We start from the raw sequence: 19743 nt of genomic DNA on the forward strand, positions 1-19743 counted from the left end.
GAAGTTGATGAGTTTCATCATTGTGTTCATTACTTCAGCAACCTCTTCTGACAAAATGGTATACAGAACAATCTGATGGATGATACAGTGGTAAGCTATGAGATCAGGGTTGTCCTCTGTCATTCGTGCCACAGCCACCCTCTCTCTTCCTACCATGGCAGGAGTGCCATCTGTGGTGATTGAGACCACCTGTTTAAGATCTATCCCCCTCTTTCCCAGCATCTCCTTTATGTATGTCCTCTCCTCTTGAATGTGGCTCAAGTGGTCCAACAGGTCCTCACAGAGCTCTTTCTTTGTGAAAAAATCTAACATACTCCAAAAGCTGCACATTATCAGTGACAGCTGTAGACTCATCAATGCTGCACTCTGAATAGCTGCATCAAGCTGTGCCAGTACATCGTCTGCTAATATTTCTGGTAGTTGTTGAAGCTGACATTGGGATTTGCTTGATTTTTTATGCAACTTGTCTTTTGTTTACACTCAAGTAACATCTTGGCAACAGCGTTCAAACACTCCTTCACAATTTTCCCATCACTAAATGTTTTCTTATGTTGCCCCAAAATCCATGCTACCTTTAGTGAACATTCATTTGGACGTTCCTGGGCTTTGATTTTGCTTCGTCTCGTAGTGGCGCTTCACATTGCCGCATTTGATTAATGCCATGTTTTCGGAACATGAGACACACTGGTTTAGAACTGGCTGCCGGCAGAATGAACATAAATTGGTCCGTCCATTCATCTTTAGAAGTTCAGTGTTCTGCATCAAGTTTCCTTGTTTTGGAGCAAGCCATGCTGTCATCACTCAATTCTCTCTTGCTCTGTCTAGCGAACTGGCCACACAGGGTAAACAATTGATCTGATTGGCTCAATTGAGTGAAACTATTGCCATATTAACTGGATTAGTTGCACCCGCTGTCTATAGCCGTGACCGTTGGAAAAAATAATGCTCCATGAACATTATTATTTATTCTCTTTATCAGAAATTTGTCATGGGTCTGGATAGAACCACCACTTGGTGATGTCTGATTTAGGCTTACAATAGCAATCAGGATCCAAGATACTGCTATGTGCTTTTTAGCTGTGCCAATCAGAATGTTGCTTTATTGTTGTACATACTCCACTAAATTTTTGTGGAATCATTTTAATGAACATCCTAGCTAACAGATTTTGGGAAAAGGGTTGGGAAAAGGGTTGGGCAGCCTACCATGTGGCTGACAACATGCTTCTCCCGCTGCCAGATTGAACAGTGTCAAACTCAAATATTGTGAAATGACTGGAAAGGAACAAGATTGACCACAAATATATACAAGGATGGCAAAGAGGAACACATGTGACAGTTGACTGACAGTGACTGAAGAAAAAGGGAAGAAAAGAAACAAGCAAAAGCATGGTAGAAACAGCAAGTGAGAGAAAGTACAAATATTTATGTAAAGACACAGGTCAAGAACAAAAGAGAGAAAATTGAGTCAGAGAGAGGAAGCAAGAAAAAGGGAGAGGTCTGCCAAAAGAGTGGTAGACACACTAAGTTAATGGTCTCCGTCTGTTTACAGAGAGGTCAATGAGATCTGACTGCAGCCTCGGGCTCCAATAATATCACTGTGTGTGTGTGTGTGTGTGTTGAAGCCATGTGCAGTTCACTGATTGAGACTGTAATCAAGGCTCAGTACTATAGAGCTGCAGGGGGACTCAGCCAGCCAGAGAGCTTATTACAGCTGACTAAAACCAACACTAGGCATGAGGCAAATGTTAACTGGTGAGGCTAAGTAACTTTGTCTTTATTTACTTACCCTCATGTCAGTCAAAAACACCAACATTTTTACGCCCGCATAGCAGACCAAGTTAACTAATGCAGCTCCATGTCAAAATAACTGCAGTGGTCAGGGACCGCTTCATTAAATGTCCAACAACAGCAGACCTACTACTGGATTTATGAAAGTATTTCAAACTGTTGATTTTGGAGGATGTGTGTACAGACTTACTCCATATGTTCATGATCAGTATGGTCAAGCAAATAAAACTGTTTGGGGGCATTGGTTGTTTAAGGCCAAGATCAAAGGGAGGCTGAGAGTCTTGAGATTGAGGCTTGGTATGAATAAAAGGCAAAATATTCTGATAAGACAGAATTCATTTTTATTGGGAGAGGTTCTGTCTTGCCTTGTGACTTGGATAATAGATTGTTTACACTGGAGAGAGTAAAGTGGAAGATTTTCTGGGTTTCTGAAAAATGTTGTAAGCACAACACTGACATGTTATCACCTTGTGAAGTTGGTTTGGCAAATGTGTTAGCAAACAGTTGCCTATTCACACATTCAGCAGACACAGAGGAGCATTAGCATTCATTTGGAGTAGATCAACCAACTCCTGAGAAACATATCAGGCTCTTTAGTTGCTAACTGCTCTAGAGATGCAAATAATGATTATTTTCATTATCGATTAATCTGCCGATTATTTTCCCAATCATTTTGTCAATAAAGTCAGATAATAGTGAAAATTGTGATGTCTTGTTTTAACTGATCAACAGTCCAAAAGAAATTGAGTTTACTGTCATCTATGACACATAAATTAATAAATAAATAAATTCTCACATCTGAGAAGTTGCAACCACCAAGATTTTTGCTTAAAAATGACTAAAACAATTATTTGACCATCAAAATAGTTGCCAATTAGTTTCTGTCAATCAATTAATCATGGCAGCTCTAAAATGCTCCAATATTTTCACCAGCTAGTTGCTAACTTTGTTTAGTGCTGGGTAGGTAGTGTACAGTGTATTAGTCTTCTTTGCTAAAAACACAGCTGCCTGCTGCAGCTGGAAACAAGGTTGGTGAGACTGGTGAGACTCAACCAAACAGTGAAGTTTCCACCTGTAAAAGCAAAATAATGAGGTGAGAGATGCTAAAATGTGCTGTAGGGCTGAGGGGAACTGCAGATGTTTTAGCATGCTGAGCATTATAACTATCTATCTATCTCAGATGTTAAAGAAAGATCTTATGAAAATGACATTTTTGAAGAAGATAAAGAGGAAATCATTTTCACTCCAGTCCTGGCAGATGAAAGGCACAGTTTGATAATGAGATCTGGATCAGGTGCTAGCATGTGCATGTAAGTGAGAGAGAACATATTTGCATGAGTGTGTGTGTGTGTGTGTGCATGTTTACTACCCTGGATGTTTTTAGAGGTGTTTTCTGAGGACAGGGGCACAGCTGTTTTTATTAATGAGCACTCACTTGTCAACACACACACACACACACACATACTGAGTTTGTGCCCGTCTGAACCTCTCTTCACTGTGCCTGCGGTCTCTAACGAGGTGCAGACTAACGAAGGTCACCAGGGAGATGAAACGGGGACACAGCTCTTAGATGGGTAAGGACAATGATGAAACAAATGTGTGTCTGTGCGTGCGTGCATGTGTGTGTGTATGTGTGTGAACCAGAAGGAGAGGGAGGGAAAGAGTAAACAGAGTGTGAGTGAGAACTCACAAAATCAAAGATGACTGAGACAAAGTGAGTGAGAAAACATGAAACACATAATGAATTTCTCTTTAAAAACCTCTCAACATGTTGCATTTAGGACCACGCCCCAGTCAGTGATGTCACAGCAGGTGCTTCTCATTAGTTTTCAAAGGCAAAACACCTGCTGTGACATCACTGATTGGGTTGTGGCCCAAAGCGCAACATGTTAAAACGTTGTGGTCCACAGTGACCAAATTAGCAGCAGTTTTCAGTCCTCTGTCATTATGTAGAGATTTAGTGGCATTGCTCTGAGGATGGCGAGGTCAGTAGGTCGGTCCACCACTTTGGTCCAGACTGAAATATCTCAAAAACTACTTGATGGATTGGCATGAAATTTTGTACCGACATTCATAGTCCCTGTAGAATGAAACCTACTGAATTCGATGATCCCTTGACTTTTCCTGTAGTGCAAACAGCAGGTCAAAGTGTTTGCTCTTCCAGCAAAATATCTCAATGCCTACTGAATGGATTGGCACAAACTTCTTTACAGACATTCATGGTTTCCAGACGATGGATCCTATGTCTGGTGTGTTTTTAACGTGCTCTGCTGCTTCCAAATGGGCCTAAAAGAATGCAGCTTTTTAAAAAAACTTTTCTTTCTGTGGCTGTCAAGTTATTGACAGTAAACAAAGCGTTATGTACCAATGATGTGACAACAATTACCCCAGACACAATGACAGAAAAAACAAAGGCAAGCGAACGCTTAAAATGCACTGCCATTGATTTTCTTGCTGTTTTTCATGTTGTTTAATGATGAATAGCAGAATATGGTTTATGATAAGGTAGCAAAACAAGTTGTCATATCTCCCACAGAAACTAAACTAATTACAGAAAACAGAGAGAAAGACAGAGAGAGCAAATTGTATATTTGAAAATGCCAAAACATTGTATAAACACACAGACAGATAAGATTTTTTTTACCCTTTTTTGCACCGGCCAGGGCTTGGTGATGGCCGAGATGTCGCATGCAGTCATCAGCATTGACCTGAAGGGGGAGACACATTAACACATGTTGATAAATAATCGTCAATAGCACCTCAGATAGTCACATATAACTCCTATTTTAATCTCATTGCACCTGGCTTCCAGTAAATTTTAGAATTCATTTTAATATTTTGGTGCTCACTTATAGAGCCCTACATGGCCAGGCCTTCTGCACCCCTACACCACTAGCCGAGCTCTTAGATCCTCCACCCAGGGCTTTCTACGTGTACCTCGTACACCTGGGGAGGTCAGCAGTCAGCATAGCTTTGGAATAGTCTTCCAACAAGCTTAAGGTCCTTGGATAACTCTTAAAAAGCAGCTAAAAACCCATTTGTTCAGACAGGCATTTGGGTGGTATGTGCTACTTTATATCTTAATTTGTCTATTTTAACTGCTTTCCTTGTATATTTCATCTGGTGTCTCTGTTTTTTATTTATTCTGATTGCATTTGATTTTATTTCTTTGACTGTGAAGCACTTTGTGACTAATGTTTGTGAAATGTGCTTGCTTGCTCCTCATAGCATCTGGCTACATCCAACCACTTTGTGTTAATAAATGGTGCTGTAAGTGAAACACAAGTAAATATTGTGTGTTTAAAATCACTAACAGCATCTGACAAAGTTTGACTTCAAAAGTCTTTTCTGTGTGAAGAGAAATCTGGGAAATTAAAGCAGCGACTGATGCACCAACTTTTTCAAATATAATCTTAAATCTTATCAATAATACTTTAATTAATAAAGAACTGATTGTACAAAATAACCAGAAATATGTTAAATTTCATAGCACACAATATACTCTTCTGTTCAAATAAGTGTATTACCCAAAATATTGAAATATTCCTTTAAAATCAAAGCGTGAGCCCCATGGTTGATGTATTTGTGTATATCAGTGTTTAACATCCACAAAGTGTGTTTGAGTGTTGGAGGATTTTTTTACTCACCTCAGTAAGTCTCGGTGATGTTCATCCTCCCAGACAAACTGGCTGTTCTTGGTGAGCTCAAAGAACTCCCCGCGCCTCCTGACAACACACACACACACACACACACACACACAATGACAAAGCAGATAATTATCCTCATATATAACCCACTTACCTCCTCTACCACCCACTGTCTAGACTGAAAGAGGAATGATAAAAGCTGAAGTCACATAGATGAATGAAAAAGCGTAAAAAAAAAAAAGAGGAAAGAGGGATTGAAAGAAGGGGGGGGAGAGATGTGACAAGACAAATAGAGTTTTCTCATACCAAATTATTCCTGTCTGTTGATTGGACAAATTTAAATTCTCTTCACATAATTCAAATATTGGTAAAACTGTTTTTTTTTCTCGAAACAAAAAAATTATCCCACTAACATGGTATATAGTGGATTACGAATATAAATGTATTGGTGTAAGGTTAGATGAAACCAAGAAACATATTAAAAATGGCAAAAACACTTGAAAGACATTAGACAAATAGTCCTTTTATGAAAGCAGCCAATATATTTCCCTGGTGTCCTACTGTGTTACATCTTGAAGGCAGGCTGGAGAAACAGTCATGAAACCACTAGAGTCTTTGTACAAACACACCTTAAAGCTGCCCTAACCAATATTTCTTATATTAATAACGGATCAAATAACTATGATTAATGTGATAGGTGTCACTCATAATGACAACCCTCCAGAGAATTATCACCAACCCTGCAGTTCCCCTCAGCTCTACAGAACCTTTAAGCCTATTTTAGCTCATTGTTTTGGTTTTCTAGTCCACAAACTCTCATCGACTTCATTTCCAGTCACAGCATGCAAGTATTTTGCATTTTTTGTAGAACTTTATCATGTCATTGTTGTGTTTACAGTTTGCTCCACTCCCCCCCAAGTGGCAAACTAGAATAAACACCTCGTGGTTGTATGCCTCCGCCAACCAGTCAGAGTCTGTCCAGACTCTGAAGGAATTTAATAAAAGGTATTAAGTGTATTTTCCTTGTATGTGTTCATGTGACCATGTTTGGTCAATAAATCTGATTCTGATGGAACGTTGTTGCCATGACAGTAAACAATGCCTCAGATACGGATGTTGCTGCAAAGAAGCTACAAATTCTAAAACGTGGACGCTTCACAGACATCTTCAACCCGGCAGCACAGATGATCTAAACAGTCACCACAGTTTCAAGGTGGGCACCAAGATTAGTGTCACCAATTCAGTATCTGACTGATCACTGTTGTGGCCTGTAGCTGAGTTCAAGTGCTAACCAAACTCAGTCACCCCGAGTCAAAGCACTCCACAATCCTCTTCCCTCGCTCTGCCCAAATTGTCCTTCCTTCCCTCAGTAAGTCCCCCTCTCTTTCTAGGCCTCTCCAGTCAGATTTCCATCTGGGCCTGACATTTGGTACCTACTTCATGTACAGGGCTAGGTCAGTGGCCAGAATAGCCCTCTCGATCATTTTCAGAGTGGCCTTGTACTCGTCCAGGGAGAGACCGCTCAGGATCTGGTTTCCCTGGAGAGAGAAAGAGAGAGAGTTTGGTATGTTATTTCATGATTTACACTTACTTAGAGCACATACATGAAAGTTTGTGTGTGTATGTACAGACAGACTGCAGGGAGAGATAGCGACCCTCTAAGGAATAGTTAATAGTGTTGACCACAGTTTGCACTGTGATAGACCACCAAAGGGTTGCCATGACAACACTGGCCTGCAAAAACACAGTTACAATTAAATTAAACAAGTGAATCCAGGCTGCATGTCTTAAGTGTTTATATGCATGTGTGTTGACATATTATTCCATGCGCCTTCCATTTCAAGTGCTTTTTAGAGTGTGTGCCTGCATTAATGCTTATCAGCCTGCATGTGAAAAGGTTTGTACTTTTCTAAAGGGTGTGTGTGTTTGTGTGTGTGTGTGCTCACATCTGTGTGAATGTGTCTAAATGTGGCCAGCAGCAGTGGGGTTAAGTGGTACTGTGGAATTGGGAGTGTATTTAGAGTTTGTTTTGAGGCCATAAAGATCAGAGCAGGCTGTAATTCACTGTATTTTATTGGGCCATCACAGTGTTCTGTGGTAGGCTAGCAGCTGGAAAATGAGCACAATAGGCGTAATAAATAAGACAGAAAGATCCAAGATCCTGCTGCAAGCAGGCAACAGCATTAAGGCTCATAGATAGGATCAACAACCATTATCAAGCCACTGTTTTTGTATGAAGAGAACACTGACAGTGTTAGGTTGAAGTGATTTGAATTTTTGCCCAGTTTGAGGATGACCTTTCAATGTTCTTTCAGTCTAATCACAATTTCAATCAATTACAGTTGATAACATTGTTTATGTAGAAGTTTGCATTGTCAACAGTGTTGCCAGATGGAAAATGTTATTGTATCATACCAGAAGCTTAAAATTATCGTACAAATACAATAATTATCGTACATCTGGCAACGCTGACTGTCAATCCTTTGTCATAAAGAACTTAACAAGATTAAAGAGTGGGTTCACTCAAAATGCAAAGGAACATTCCTCAAGTTCTGGCATAAGATGAGTTGTTGTTAGCCAAGTCAGCATAGCAGGTAAGCTAGCTTTGACTGAATGTGTTAGGACACTGCTGTTATCGCTAATAGTTGGTGATCCTCAAACCTTTCCTTTAGCACTACTAGCACGTCAAAGTTTTCACTAGTCATGTTTCATCCAAATATAGTGCAAATTTTGACTGAAATTTCAGTAAATCGACTACTGTTTTGTGAATATTAATAGTTGAGTGCATCAAAGTAAACAGTAAGAGTGAGTAGGCTAAATAGAGAGCTTAATTTTAAGCTCAAGTCAATGCTTACTGTATGTCATCATTTATTTGCTAAATCTGTTTCCATCACACTTTGTCTCATTTTGATTTTATTGATATACCAACTTTTCCACCCATTGTATTGGATTGTAATAACTTTAATCTCTCAACTTGCCCCCTAGCAACATCATCACGTCAAAGTTTCTACTTTAGTTTATGACCACATACCTGCAAAACTAATGATATTCTCATCAGCCTCAGCTGTACTTTGTTTTTAGTGCTAATTAGCAAATGTTAGCCTGCTGACACGCTAAACCATCATGGTGAACATGGTTAACATTATACCAGCTAAACATCAACATGCTAACATTACCAGTGTGAGCATGCTAGCATGGCTGTAGACTCTTACAGCAGCCTTGTTATTAAATTATGGGCACACTATTACATTATCAGTTTTTATTACATTTTTTATTACATTAACCGCAGTTATTACATTATGAGTTTCTACAGTGAAGTTTTTGGCAGCGGCAATCAATTCTGCTAAGAAAAAAAACTCTCTAATCTGGAGCCCGGAACACGAATGACCGAACATGAACCACAGGTAGGTGCTATTGTAGGACCACAGAGGAGACCTACTGTACATGGTGCAAGACAACACAGAGCTTTGTAAACTATAAAAATTTTAAAAATCCTTTGTGAGGCTGGCAGGGAGCCATGTGGGGACACCAGGAGAGCTTCTTGATTGCGCCTGCCAAGTGCTCAGCTGCTGCATACTGAATCAGCTGCAGCTGCAAAAGGGCAGCTAATGTCATGTTTTGCATAACTGTGATGAGGATAAAATCCCAGTGTGAAGAGACGATTTGCCTGATGTTTTTGTTCCCTCTATGTTCCTTCTATTGTACTCATTTCCATGATGATAGTGACAGCTCTTCTTTTGTTACACTCACATGTAACTGAAAGTGCAGAGAGCTGGTCATCGGTGGCATCAGCTGAGAATAATAAGTGCTTGGTCAAATTTGTGTTTTTATTATGGAATGATACCATCAATGATCTTTAAAACCACAATGAACTAAAAGAGGCTGAAAAGGTTTCAGCACTGTGAGTGACCCTTTCACATTACAGAGTCATCTGATTCAGTGTTAATATTAGAAATGTTCATTGAAGCAAGTTTAACTAAGGCTGACATTTTCCCCACCCACATCTTTGATTTGTCCTGGTCTGGTGTTGTGCTCATTGACAGCTGTATTCCCCAGTCTGACAATCAATTGATAATCTTCCCATAATTGCTAGCTAGCTATATCTATGAAAAATGGCAACAGAAAAATGGCATCAAATGTGGATGTGATGGATGCAGCTGTACATGCTGTTGTAGGTTGACTTACAGAAAAATGTCAAAATCACATTTATTAATTTGGCAGACGCTTGTGGCTGAAGCAACGTACAAATGAGGTACAAACAAATGTTAACTGTTCCTAGCAACCGCTACTCCAGTTACATGTCAAGTGAAAATGTCAGCAGGACAGATAGATCACTTGTTACTGGCTGGTTAGGGACTGTATGAAAATTATTTGTGGTGGAGAGGGGTCACAAAAGGGGAAGGGTATTGTCATTTTTCTTTTTCTGGGAGAGCAGTGGAGGGTCTTTTTTTTTTTTTCATCGTACATTCAGAGTTTATTTCAGTTTCCCTTGCAATATGGTTAGTAGTTCCATAAATAGTTACATCAAAAAGCCAACTTTAACTTTATTAACGTGTACATTGGTGGTGCACATTAGAAGATCTCTTGAAGGATAAGGCTGATTTTCTATATTTTTCTTATTGTGAACAAATCTCATGTGCAGAGCCAAACCCACAATGACACTCATCCTACTTAAGTATTGTGTGTGTATCCAAAGCCTGATATATCTTATTCCTCAGTCCCGTAGACCTCCGTTGTTGTCCAAGAACTATTGAAAACACGTCAGTGAGCCACACCGTTGCACTGGGTGACATGTTCCTTCATCACAAAGACAACGGTTACAGTAGTTTGTTTAGAAATGGCTCCAAAAAATAATAACAGCGGTAACATTTTCAGTCTCTTAAGAGTAGTTCCTTGTATGGCAGATGCCACTGAGCATGTGCAGAAATGGTTCCATTTATAGAGCTTTGCTAGCTTGTTGTTGCTACATGACACAACAACCCTTGACTTTGTACTACCTTGCAAATTTCTCAGAGAACTTCCATACAAAGTGCTTAAACTCCTTTAAGATATTAAGTTTTAAATTGATGTACACTATGAAACAAGTTTTACCAGTTTAACACTGTTGTATTATTTTGACATGTTATGGGGAGGGTCATGTAGTAGGGTTAAAAGAAAACATTATTAACCCTAGGAAGGGTCATACTTTTTTAAAAAGTGAAACGTCAGCCACCCACACAATCCCAATAATTTTCATACAGTCCTTTAGGGCAAACACAAAATTAATAATATTAATACTGAGAATATTATCAAGGTTACTTTATCATGTATATTATTATGTTGATTGATGATGTGAATAGAGGTAAAATACTTATAATTGAATCATAAACTGAAAGAGGCTAAACTTGCTCCTCCGTGTAGGATTTGAAATGTCAAACTTTGGTGACCACTAATGCTAGCATAAATGACACTGTTGCACCCACTGCAGACAGGCAGACAGCTGTTTTTGTCAACAAACAGAAACATAATTTCATTGGAATAAATTGAAAGATGCTTTTATCACACACAATACACATAGGGGCTTTTAAGCGCTGAAAAAAAATCACTCTTTGTGCATGTGATAAAAGACTGAGGCCATGGATAAACAGGTGATTCAAAGCTAAAGCTTATGGAGATCAGGTGAATTGTGGCTTATGAAATCCACCTGTATTTACACCACTGCTTTCATCAACAGAAAAAACATGCAGGACTGATGTTCCCTCTAGTTTGACCAATCCCTTGTGAAGGATGGTTCAAAAGCTTCCTCTGTGTGTGTGTGTGTGTGTGTGTGTGTGTGTGTACACCTACAGGGCTGGTGAGGATCATGAGGCACTGGTCAAAGTGGTGATGCTCCATCGTGGAGTGGCAGTAGAGCTGGGCCAGTGGGTGGTCACTCCTGGACAACACACACACACACACACACACACACACACACACACACAGGAAATAAAAAACCCACAGAGTGGAAGCAGCATGCTCCCACACATGCATATACAGTACAATCACACATACGCTTCAGTGACTCATCCTCTCCTGTTGTACCTCTGTATGTAGGAGTTGTTGACTCCTCTGTGGTCCAGGTCATGGCTGAGAGTTGCAATCATCAGAGCCAAGACCTCTAGATCGCTCAGATTATTCTGTCAGGAGATGGACGGATGGATTATAAGAGGGAGGAACAATAGGAGGAAAGAAAAAAAAAAACTACATCCACATAATGGCTGCTGCTGTTGTAACACTGCACACATTGTTGGCAGTGTGGGTGCTCAGCTCGCAGGCAGGAGTGGACAACAACAGCTTTTACATCACAGCTGACAGTAGAGCTCCAGCATGGCTGTTTCTGATATCTCTAGACTACTGCTGCTCATAGTTTCATGCATGACAGCTTTCATGTCAGGGAAACCACCAGCATCCAATGTTTTCCAAACAAGGTTATTCTTGGTGATGTGCGAGATCCTTTGAAACATTTCAATTTTTCATTATAGGTCTTGTGTAATTCAGACCATGAGCTACAAATCATGCGAATTTAATATTACTGCCCACCATTCTCCAAAATAAACTGTCAGCTTTTAGATTGATTTCCTCCAACACATGGCTTTATCTATTGTTTTTTTCCTTCAAAATTATGTAATTGCTATTGTAATAATGCAAACTAGTCCTTCCCTGCAACTGCACTGCTATGTGACAATTAACTTAACGATAACTGACAAAAAGGTAAATTGTTTATTACAGCTCAGTCTAACCAGTGATTAGCTACACTGACCTGTAAGCGTCCTGACTTGAGGAGGGCGAACATGCACTGGGAGGTGTTGAAGGCGTGTCTCCAGTTGTGATAGGCTACATTCTTCCTGTAGTTCTTCTTCACACTCAGAATCCACTGGCATAAACTCTACAGGAGAGGGAAAGTACAGAAGTAAATGTAACGGCAGGAAATGCATCATGTAAACACAATTTATATAGAGATCAAATCTGTCAAAATCTAGCCTTAAGAGCTTTATCATTTTAATGAATATTATACTAACATGGTGTATATCCTAAATAAAGTTGTGTTTAATCAAATTACCACAAACTAACTCAAATCAAGTATTATTCCAGCAGAGGAGTACTGGTTGCACTCGAGGGTAGTAGGTGGGGGATCAGGAGGGGCCCAACAGAAAATTTTTCCCCCTGGTCCCTCTACCGGATTAATCCGGCCCTGCTTTTGGGCCCCTGGTAGGTAATCCAGCCTTGCATTTAGTCACACAGTTAGTTACAACACTATTTTTCTACATCTCTGTATATAAAAATATAAACATAGTGAATAAAATTTTCTTTATTTTTTTTCAAACCAGTCAATTTCATTGTTTTTAGCTGCATGGCATGAACTGTGTGACTGAAAGGAAGAAAAAAAAAACCCCCCACTAAAAAACATTACGCGTGGGTGGAAAATAACAGCAGCAGAGAGAAAAAGCAAATGTGATGAGCGAAGGGACTCTCCTGTCAGGATGTTTGCCCTTTCTGAAAGTAAAGACTCAGCACCCTGCCAGCAAATCGATGCTCTGTGCTTTGTTCGTCTTTGCTGCACTACAGTGAGTAAAAGTAATTCAGTCTCAGGCTCTATAAGAACCCCAAAACCATTGTTCGATTAATAAAATTATGGCTCATTTTCTCAACAGGGATCATTATACTTTCATTTGATATAATGATTATAATGAATGGCTACAAAACATTCAATATGTTAGAATTGTAATTAGATAAGAACATGTTGCACACAGTTCAAAACCCAAGCTGTGATGCTCCAGGGTGGTCAGCACATCAGCTCCCGGCGTGAACGTCAAACTGACAGCCAACTCTGCTGGAGGGCCCTAATCTCCTCCAATCAAAGCCTCTCTTTATGAGGCCTCTCTCCGCAGGCACTCCGGAGGTCAGCCACCATCACACAAGCACCCCTTCACATGGAGAGCGTGCTGAGGAGGAGAGCCAAACTCGCCAGCGACCAGGCGGTGCTGGCGCCGAAGGGGAGCCGGACACGAGAGAGAGAGAGCGGTGGGTCTGGAAGACGGCAGTAATGGAGGCAGAGTGCGTAAGGGATTTTTTGGAGAGGAAGTGTTTTAGGTGTATCATGATGCTGTGTGTGTGTGTGTGTGTGTGTGTGTGTGTGTGGTCTATGAGTTAAGGATGCAGGCAAATATTAACTCAGTCGTAAGTGCATTCACTCACACAAACACACAATAGTGTTCTAATGGTCTAATGCTGCTGACAATGAGAAGCAGATTGTTTTCTGCAATTAATAAAAGAGGAAGCTGCTCTTGTCTTTTTCCATGACATACGCTGAGAACAACAAGCTAAAGTGGTGTCAGTATGTTGTGGTGTTGTTTGTTGTTCTAATTGTTGTGGTTTCTGTGCTGCCATGATAATACCCTTCATTATATTAAAGCCTTGTGTATTCTATTGAAACCTACTGGGGGTATGTATGTTTGGAAATGTATCCTGTGCTCATGCACTGTAGTAATCTGTAACTTAATCATATCATTTCATTTTTATATTATATTTTTTATCATTTGTAAGCTAAAAGTGTTCTAAAGCTGTTTTCTGGCTAAATTTACCATCTCCTGTTCTGTATGCCCTATAGCTTTAAAAGGCAAGCCTTTATCACCATCACCTATAGCACTAAATCATTCTATGGGGAGTTAATTAAAGAATACAAAAGTTGGAGTATTAGTTTGGACTTTCTTGCTGTGAGATGAGAAGACTGATATCAATGAGATCTGTACACTCATCAAAGTAGAGCTGGGAGCTGATTAGCCTACATTAGCTCAAAGACTGAAAGCAGCTATTCTGGCTTTCTCAAAAATCCAAACAACCACCTACCAGCAGCTCGAAAGCTCAATCATGAATAGTTTGTATGTCGTTTGTTTAAAGGCTGTGGAAATAGCATTCCAAACTGAATCTGCAGCTGGCTTAGCATGTCATCTAGCACCCTTTAAAGTGGTGCACAGTGGAATTTGATGGGGTGTTCCTGCCATTACTGCTGGATAAAGGGGCTTTACGGCCTCTCCTGAACATCACCAGCTTTTTCCACTCCAGACACTCACAGCTGGTGCTGAAAATCTATACGGCTATGGAAACTGGCGTATTGGAAAAATTGGCATGATGGGCACAATCGCCTTCTCTGTGTGTTATGGGACCAAGGCTCTTCCATCGTTCATCTTCCAAGTGTCCCACCACAGGGCCAATGTCATGGGCATGGTCTTGCTGTGTGACTTGTTCTCCCTCCTGGACAACACAGCATCTGCCATCTTGGCTGTTAGCTCACTCTGGCAAAAGCGCTGGCCTTCTCTGCTTGACAGCTTAGGCTGCATCACCACCTTTAACCATCAGCCCCTCCTCAACCCTGATGTGTGCCCAGTCATTCAGCCCCTGCGTTGCCTGCCCCTTGCCCTGCACGATGACGGGACTGCTGAACTACAGAGCCTTCCAGAAGTAGGCGTAATTGAGGAATTGGATGCATCACCCTGGATTTCCAACTTGGTGGTGGAAAGTAAAAAGTCAGGGGGCCTTCGCCCATGAATCGACCTCAGGTCAGTTAACAAGGCCGTGATCCCTGACAAGTATTCACTGCCCACAGTGGAGGAACTGACTGTCAAATTCCACGGCTCCTCTGTGTTCTCAAAACTTCACCTTTGTCAGGGCTACCTGCAGGTCCCACTGTACCCAAGCAGCTGCCAGTGTGTTATGTATGAGCCACACCAGTCGTGGCTGTAGTTGCTGCAGCACAGCATTTTACGACAGTCTGCCATAAACAATGTAGTATTAAATGTAACAAATCTAAAATATAAGAAGAAAAAATAGGCTTTGCAAATGTTTTGCACGGAAGAAAATGTATTTGATACGTTTGTCAGGCCTCAAGGATAAAAAAAAGGCATATAGTATAGCAACTGCATATAGTAGTTTATGTTTAATCACTGCTTTGATACTACTACTTTATGGGTCACAGGTCAGTTCTTACCGTGTGCTTCATCTGGAAGTTCTGGACCAGGTTGAGGTCGACAAACATGCGGACGGTAGCCAGTGTGGTTTCAGTGTCCGACAAGTCGAAGTCACTGAAGCTGAAGTCCATAAGACACAAGGACTGGGCTGACGGAATTGTGGCTACCTTCAAACACACACACACACAAACACACACACACACACACGCACACACACACACACACACACACACACACACACACACACACACACACACGCATAATCAAACATTAGGAAATGTAGATAGGCTGCAGATTCAGTGACACACAAACATGAATATGAAAGTGTATCATCTGCATAATTTAGTTAATGGTGGCCAATGATAATTTTTTCATATTATTTCCTCCATTCTAAATCTTAATTCTTGCTCACTTTTTAAGTCACAAAACTGACCTAAAAGCGCTGCTCCAGTTACAGTAGAAGCTTTAACTACACAATGATGAAGGGTCTCTCATCTTCCGATGTGTCACGCATACAGTATGTAGCAGTCCCTCAGGTAGAGCATACCCGAAAAAATCCAGCCTGTGTCCTAGATACCAAATGACACATCCTTTCTCTAGCACCCAAGGGAGCCTGCTTAATCAGGTTATGCCGTTAGTTTAGCCCCAGAACAGAACAGGACTTTCATCACAGGTCATGTGATGTCAAGGCTGTGACTGGTGTGAAAGAAGGGCTGCAGTGATTGGTTCAAATCTGGAGAGCTGTTAGAAAACCAGTCATATAGTAACAAATGATCTCATTAACAAAATCATAAGCAAGACTGCAGGGAATTCCTGTAATTTTTTGGTGCAACAAGCGCAATGCCAGGGAACCGTTGCAGAAGAATCAGTGCTTTCCCTCAAATACTGCTGGTATTCTGATACACAATATAATCATGGTAGGCTATGGATATTTGGATATTACATGGATATTTACTTCAAACATCGTTCTACTTAAATGAATTATTTTTGTAGCTCTGGCACTTGGCTCCATTGCTCATGCTAATGTTGAAAGTAATACCAGATGAACTCAGAACACAGCTATCGCTAAAAACAGGTCATAGCATCACACGGGTTGTAAACAAGCCAACAGGTTAGTCACACTTATTTGGAGGCGAAAACAAAGGTGAGCATTTTGTAAGTATGGCCATATGTAGTTGTGCACATCCATGCTTTCCTGTGTAATGATGGATTATTAGCAACATTAGCCATGCATAAAGTCCTTCTGTGTTGATTTTTAAGTGCTGTAAGATACTCTGGTCACATTCACTATTTTACCTCTGATGAAAAGTACACAGTCCTACAGAGGACATATAGCATTTCAGAAAACAAATCAATAAAACTTAATTGTTTTTTTTCCTAAAAAAAAATGTTGAATTTTTAAAATGCAGTTGTGTTTTCTGAAATGGCAAGTTTTCTAAAATAAGTCAAAAATGTATTTTCTGAAATGTTTTTAAGTTGTTCTCTGAGATGTTAAGTTTTCTAACCTTAAAAACATGATAGCTTTTGAAAGTGTTTTCTAAACATTTTTTATGTGTCTTTCTGAAACATTAATGTGTCTGACACGGAAGGTTTTCTGTTTCTTTTCTGAGATGTCAACTTTTCTAAAATACATTTTCTGAAACTTTCTAACCTCATTTACACTGTATGCATCTTGGGCTCATTGGATATGTATCCAATCTCAAAAAGGCTACGTGAAATGCATTCAAGATGGAAATCTGATAGTTCAAACCACCTTGAGAGGTGCTACAGACGCATATATGTAAAGTGTATACAAAAATTAAGTTGCATCGCAAAAAATGGCCCTAGAGCCACACATTTAATTTCAAACTTGTATGTAAGAGCTCATTTGCACACACTGACAACAGCTGACTAATGGTAATGCTGAGTTCATGTCACGTGAGAATTATTGTATTTACCCGTTTTCAAGTTGTTCTTAGCAATCATGTCAACATCCAAGTCATAATTACAACTGGGAAACCGATCTTTCTGGAAACTTGGATATGTCTGACTTTGCCAGGAAAAACAAAGAAAAATGGACGGCTCATGCACGCCAAAGTCAGGTTGGAGGTAATTAAATACACATTTTAATTAATATAGCGTTTTTTCGACAACACACAGTATTTTTTTACCCTCACATAACCTCCTCCTTTGTAGTATCAGTTTGCAAACCCACTTAGGACTCAGCCAATGATTTCCTCTACAAGTTAATGTGTATGTGTGTGTGTGTGTTTCTGAGAAAAGTAGTCCTATAGAGTTGCTCTACTGACTGTGGTTTCCTGCTGATTCAGTGGTGTGGTGTTATGTTACTTTACTGCTCATCTACACACACTTTGCCTCCTCTGACCCTGAAGGACAGCATCTGCTTGAGTGAGTGTGTTTATGGCTGTGTGTTGAATAACCCATGAATTGGTGGGTACTAATGTGCATGCAGGTGTGAGTGTGTGTATTGTTAAATTAATAAATTGTAATTTACCGCTGTTACCTGGAGTTCCCGCGATTCTTCCTCTGCGGCGGAGGCGTGATATGACAGGACCTGGAACACACACACACACACACACACACACACACAAACACACAAATCAGAGGAGGTATGCAGACTTTGGAATGTCACACTGTATCAGGTTTTTCCGTAGAAAACACACCTACAGTGCCTATTAATCTGCTCCCCACTTCAATCACACACTTAAATCTGACAGATTTGGACAATAAAATTACACAAAGGCAAGTCTGAACAAGCTGCTTTTTAAAGGTGTCCTCATTGTCCACAGATCTTAAATCCAATGAGAGAGAGTTCCAAAGTTTAGGAGCCACAACGTCAAAGCGCAGTCTCCTTTAGTTTTAAGTCTTGTTCTAGAAACAACCAGCAAACCCTGATCAGTAGACCTTAGAGACCTGCTGGTGACATTGGGCTGCAGTAGATCTATAATGTAGGCAGGTACCTCACCATGCAGAGCTGCCAACAGAAACTGCAACACTCCTATTGGAGAGGTAGGAGAAGAACCACTGCAGGGCCACGAGCAGATAACAGAGAGTTGTTGATTACGGAGAATACAGCAGGACCAATAGAGCCAATGACATTTTTAAATAGATATGTTGGTAAGATGTCAAGGGGGCAAGAGGAGGTTTTCATATGGTTAACCAAGTTAGTAAGATCTTGGGAGTGTTACTGGAGAAAACCTCACATCTACGCAAAGGACAGACTGAAGATGACGCTGTAAACTGATCTGTGCTCTTGGCTTGTGTTTGTTGATGAGGTATCATCTCTCGTTACCAGAATTTGCTTTGTTCAGTTTGTCTCTACCTGCCAGGTAGCTAACTACAGCTAGCAGCAGTCTGCAGATATCAGACTGATGTCTTGTACAGAAACACAGACAACAGCAGATCATCCTTTCTGCTCCGTCTGTGCTTAAACTGATTATTAAACTGGATGTGATCTACTTAGTTGAAGCATCTGGTACTGACAGTCAATAGCTGTCAGTATTTTATGTATAATGATGACAGCCTTGCAGGTTGTGCAGGTATTTTATTATTCTTACAAAAATAGATTAAAATCATGAGATTTGATTTTCTGGCATCGCCCAGCCCTAGCCTATGAATCAGAATAATTTGGGAACAATAAAGAAAAAACAGAACTCTGATGCTAGCAAGGTTGTCAAGATTCAAGTTAGTAAGATTTATTCACAGAACAAAACAACATGTAAAGTAAAAGACAATATATAGCAAGACAATCTTGTGTTTTTTGGGTCTAAAATCTCGCAGTTTAAGCAAAGTTAAACTTACATGTCTCCTTTTTACAATGGAAACTAATAAGAAATTAGAAAATAATGCAGTTCATGTTCTTGATTATGTCATGAATTAAAATTGTGCTTGGCTTATTTTGTTGCTAATTTCTCCACTATTGTTAGCAGTAGGTGAAAATGCAATCAATGCATGTGTGTGTGAAATTTGTTGGCTTCCAATGGGGGCTTGACTAGGGCTGGGTATCAGTACTCAATACCTTTTAGGTATCAACCAAAATAACCAAGTACGAAATAGTATCAAAATGTATCCAGTCAAACAATACCTGTATTCAATCCTTTTTGAACCCAGATCTAGAAAAAAAGACTATTTGTATGGTTTTGCTCACAGCCAATTACTGCAAGCGACATGTGATTGGCCCACTACCACAGCAGCTATGACCCATACAGTCCGTGGTGGTGAAGTCAAGCGTTCTGTATTTGACAGAGGTGGCAGTTTAGTGTACAAGAGATGCCACAAATATAAATATTTTAATAATTTGAACACTTTCAAAATGTATTTGTGTA

General features: G+C 40.1%; 1 protein-coding gene across 6 annotated transcripts in view; it reads right to left on the reverse strand.

Annotated features, from left to right (window-relative positions):
• pde5ab (phosphodiesterase 5A, cGMP-specific, b) overlaps positions 1-19743 on the reverse strand; it is a 94723-nt gene that overhangs the window by 2941 nt on the left and 72039 nt on the right. For 5 of the 6 annotated variants that reach the window (XM_042400973.1, XM_042400976.1, XM_042400974.1 and 2 more), the window contains exons 12-19: positions 17913-17972; positions 15439-15585; positions 12214-12339; positions 11496-11590; positions 11262-11349; positions 6873-6973; positions 5436-5513; positions 4433-4496 (exon numbers count right to left, since the gene is read on the reverse strand). In XM_042400973.1, the coding sequence (XP_042256907.1) occupies positions 4433-4496; positions 5436-5513; positions 6873-6973; positions 11262-11349; positions 11496-11590; positions 12214-12339; positions 15439-15585; positions 17913-17972 (759 nt within the window). The remainder of the gene's footprint in view (positions 1-4432; positions 4497-5435; positions 5514-6872; positions 6974-11261; positions 11350-11495; positions 11591-12213; positions 12340-15438; positions 15586-17912; positions 17973-19743) is intronic. The other variant, XM_042400972.1, reaches the window with a different exon arrangement.

This window comes from Thunnus maccoyii, chromosome 22 (assembly GCF_910596095.1).
Source record: "Thunnus maccoyii chromosome 22, fThuMac1.1, whole genome shotgun sequence".
Lineage (NCBI taxonomy): Eukaryota > Metazoa > Chordata > Actinopteri > Scombriformes > Scombridae > Thunnus > Thunnus maccoyii.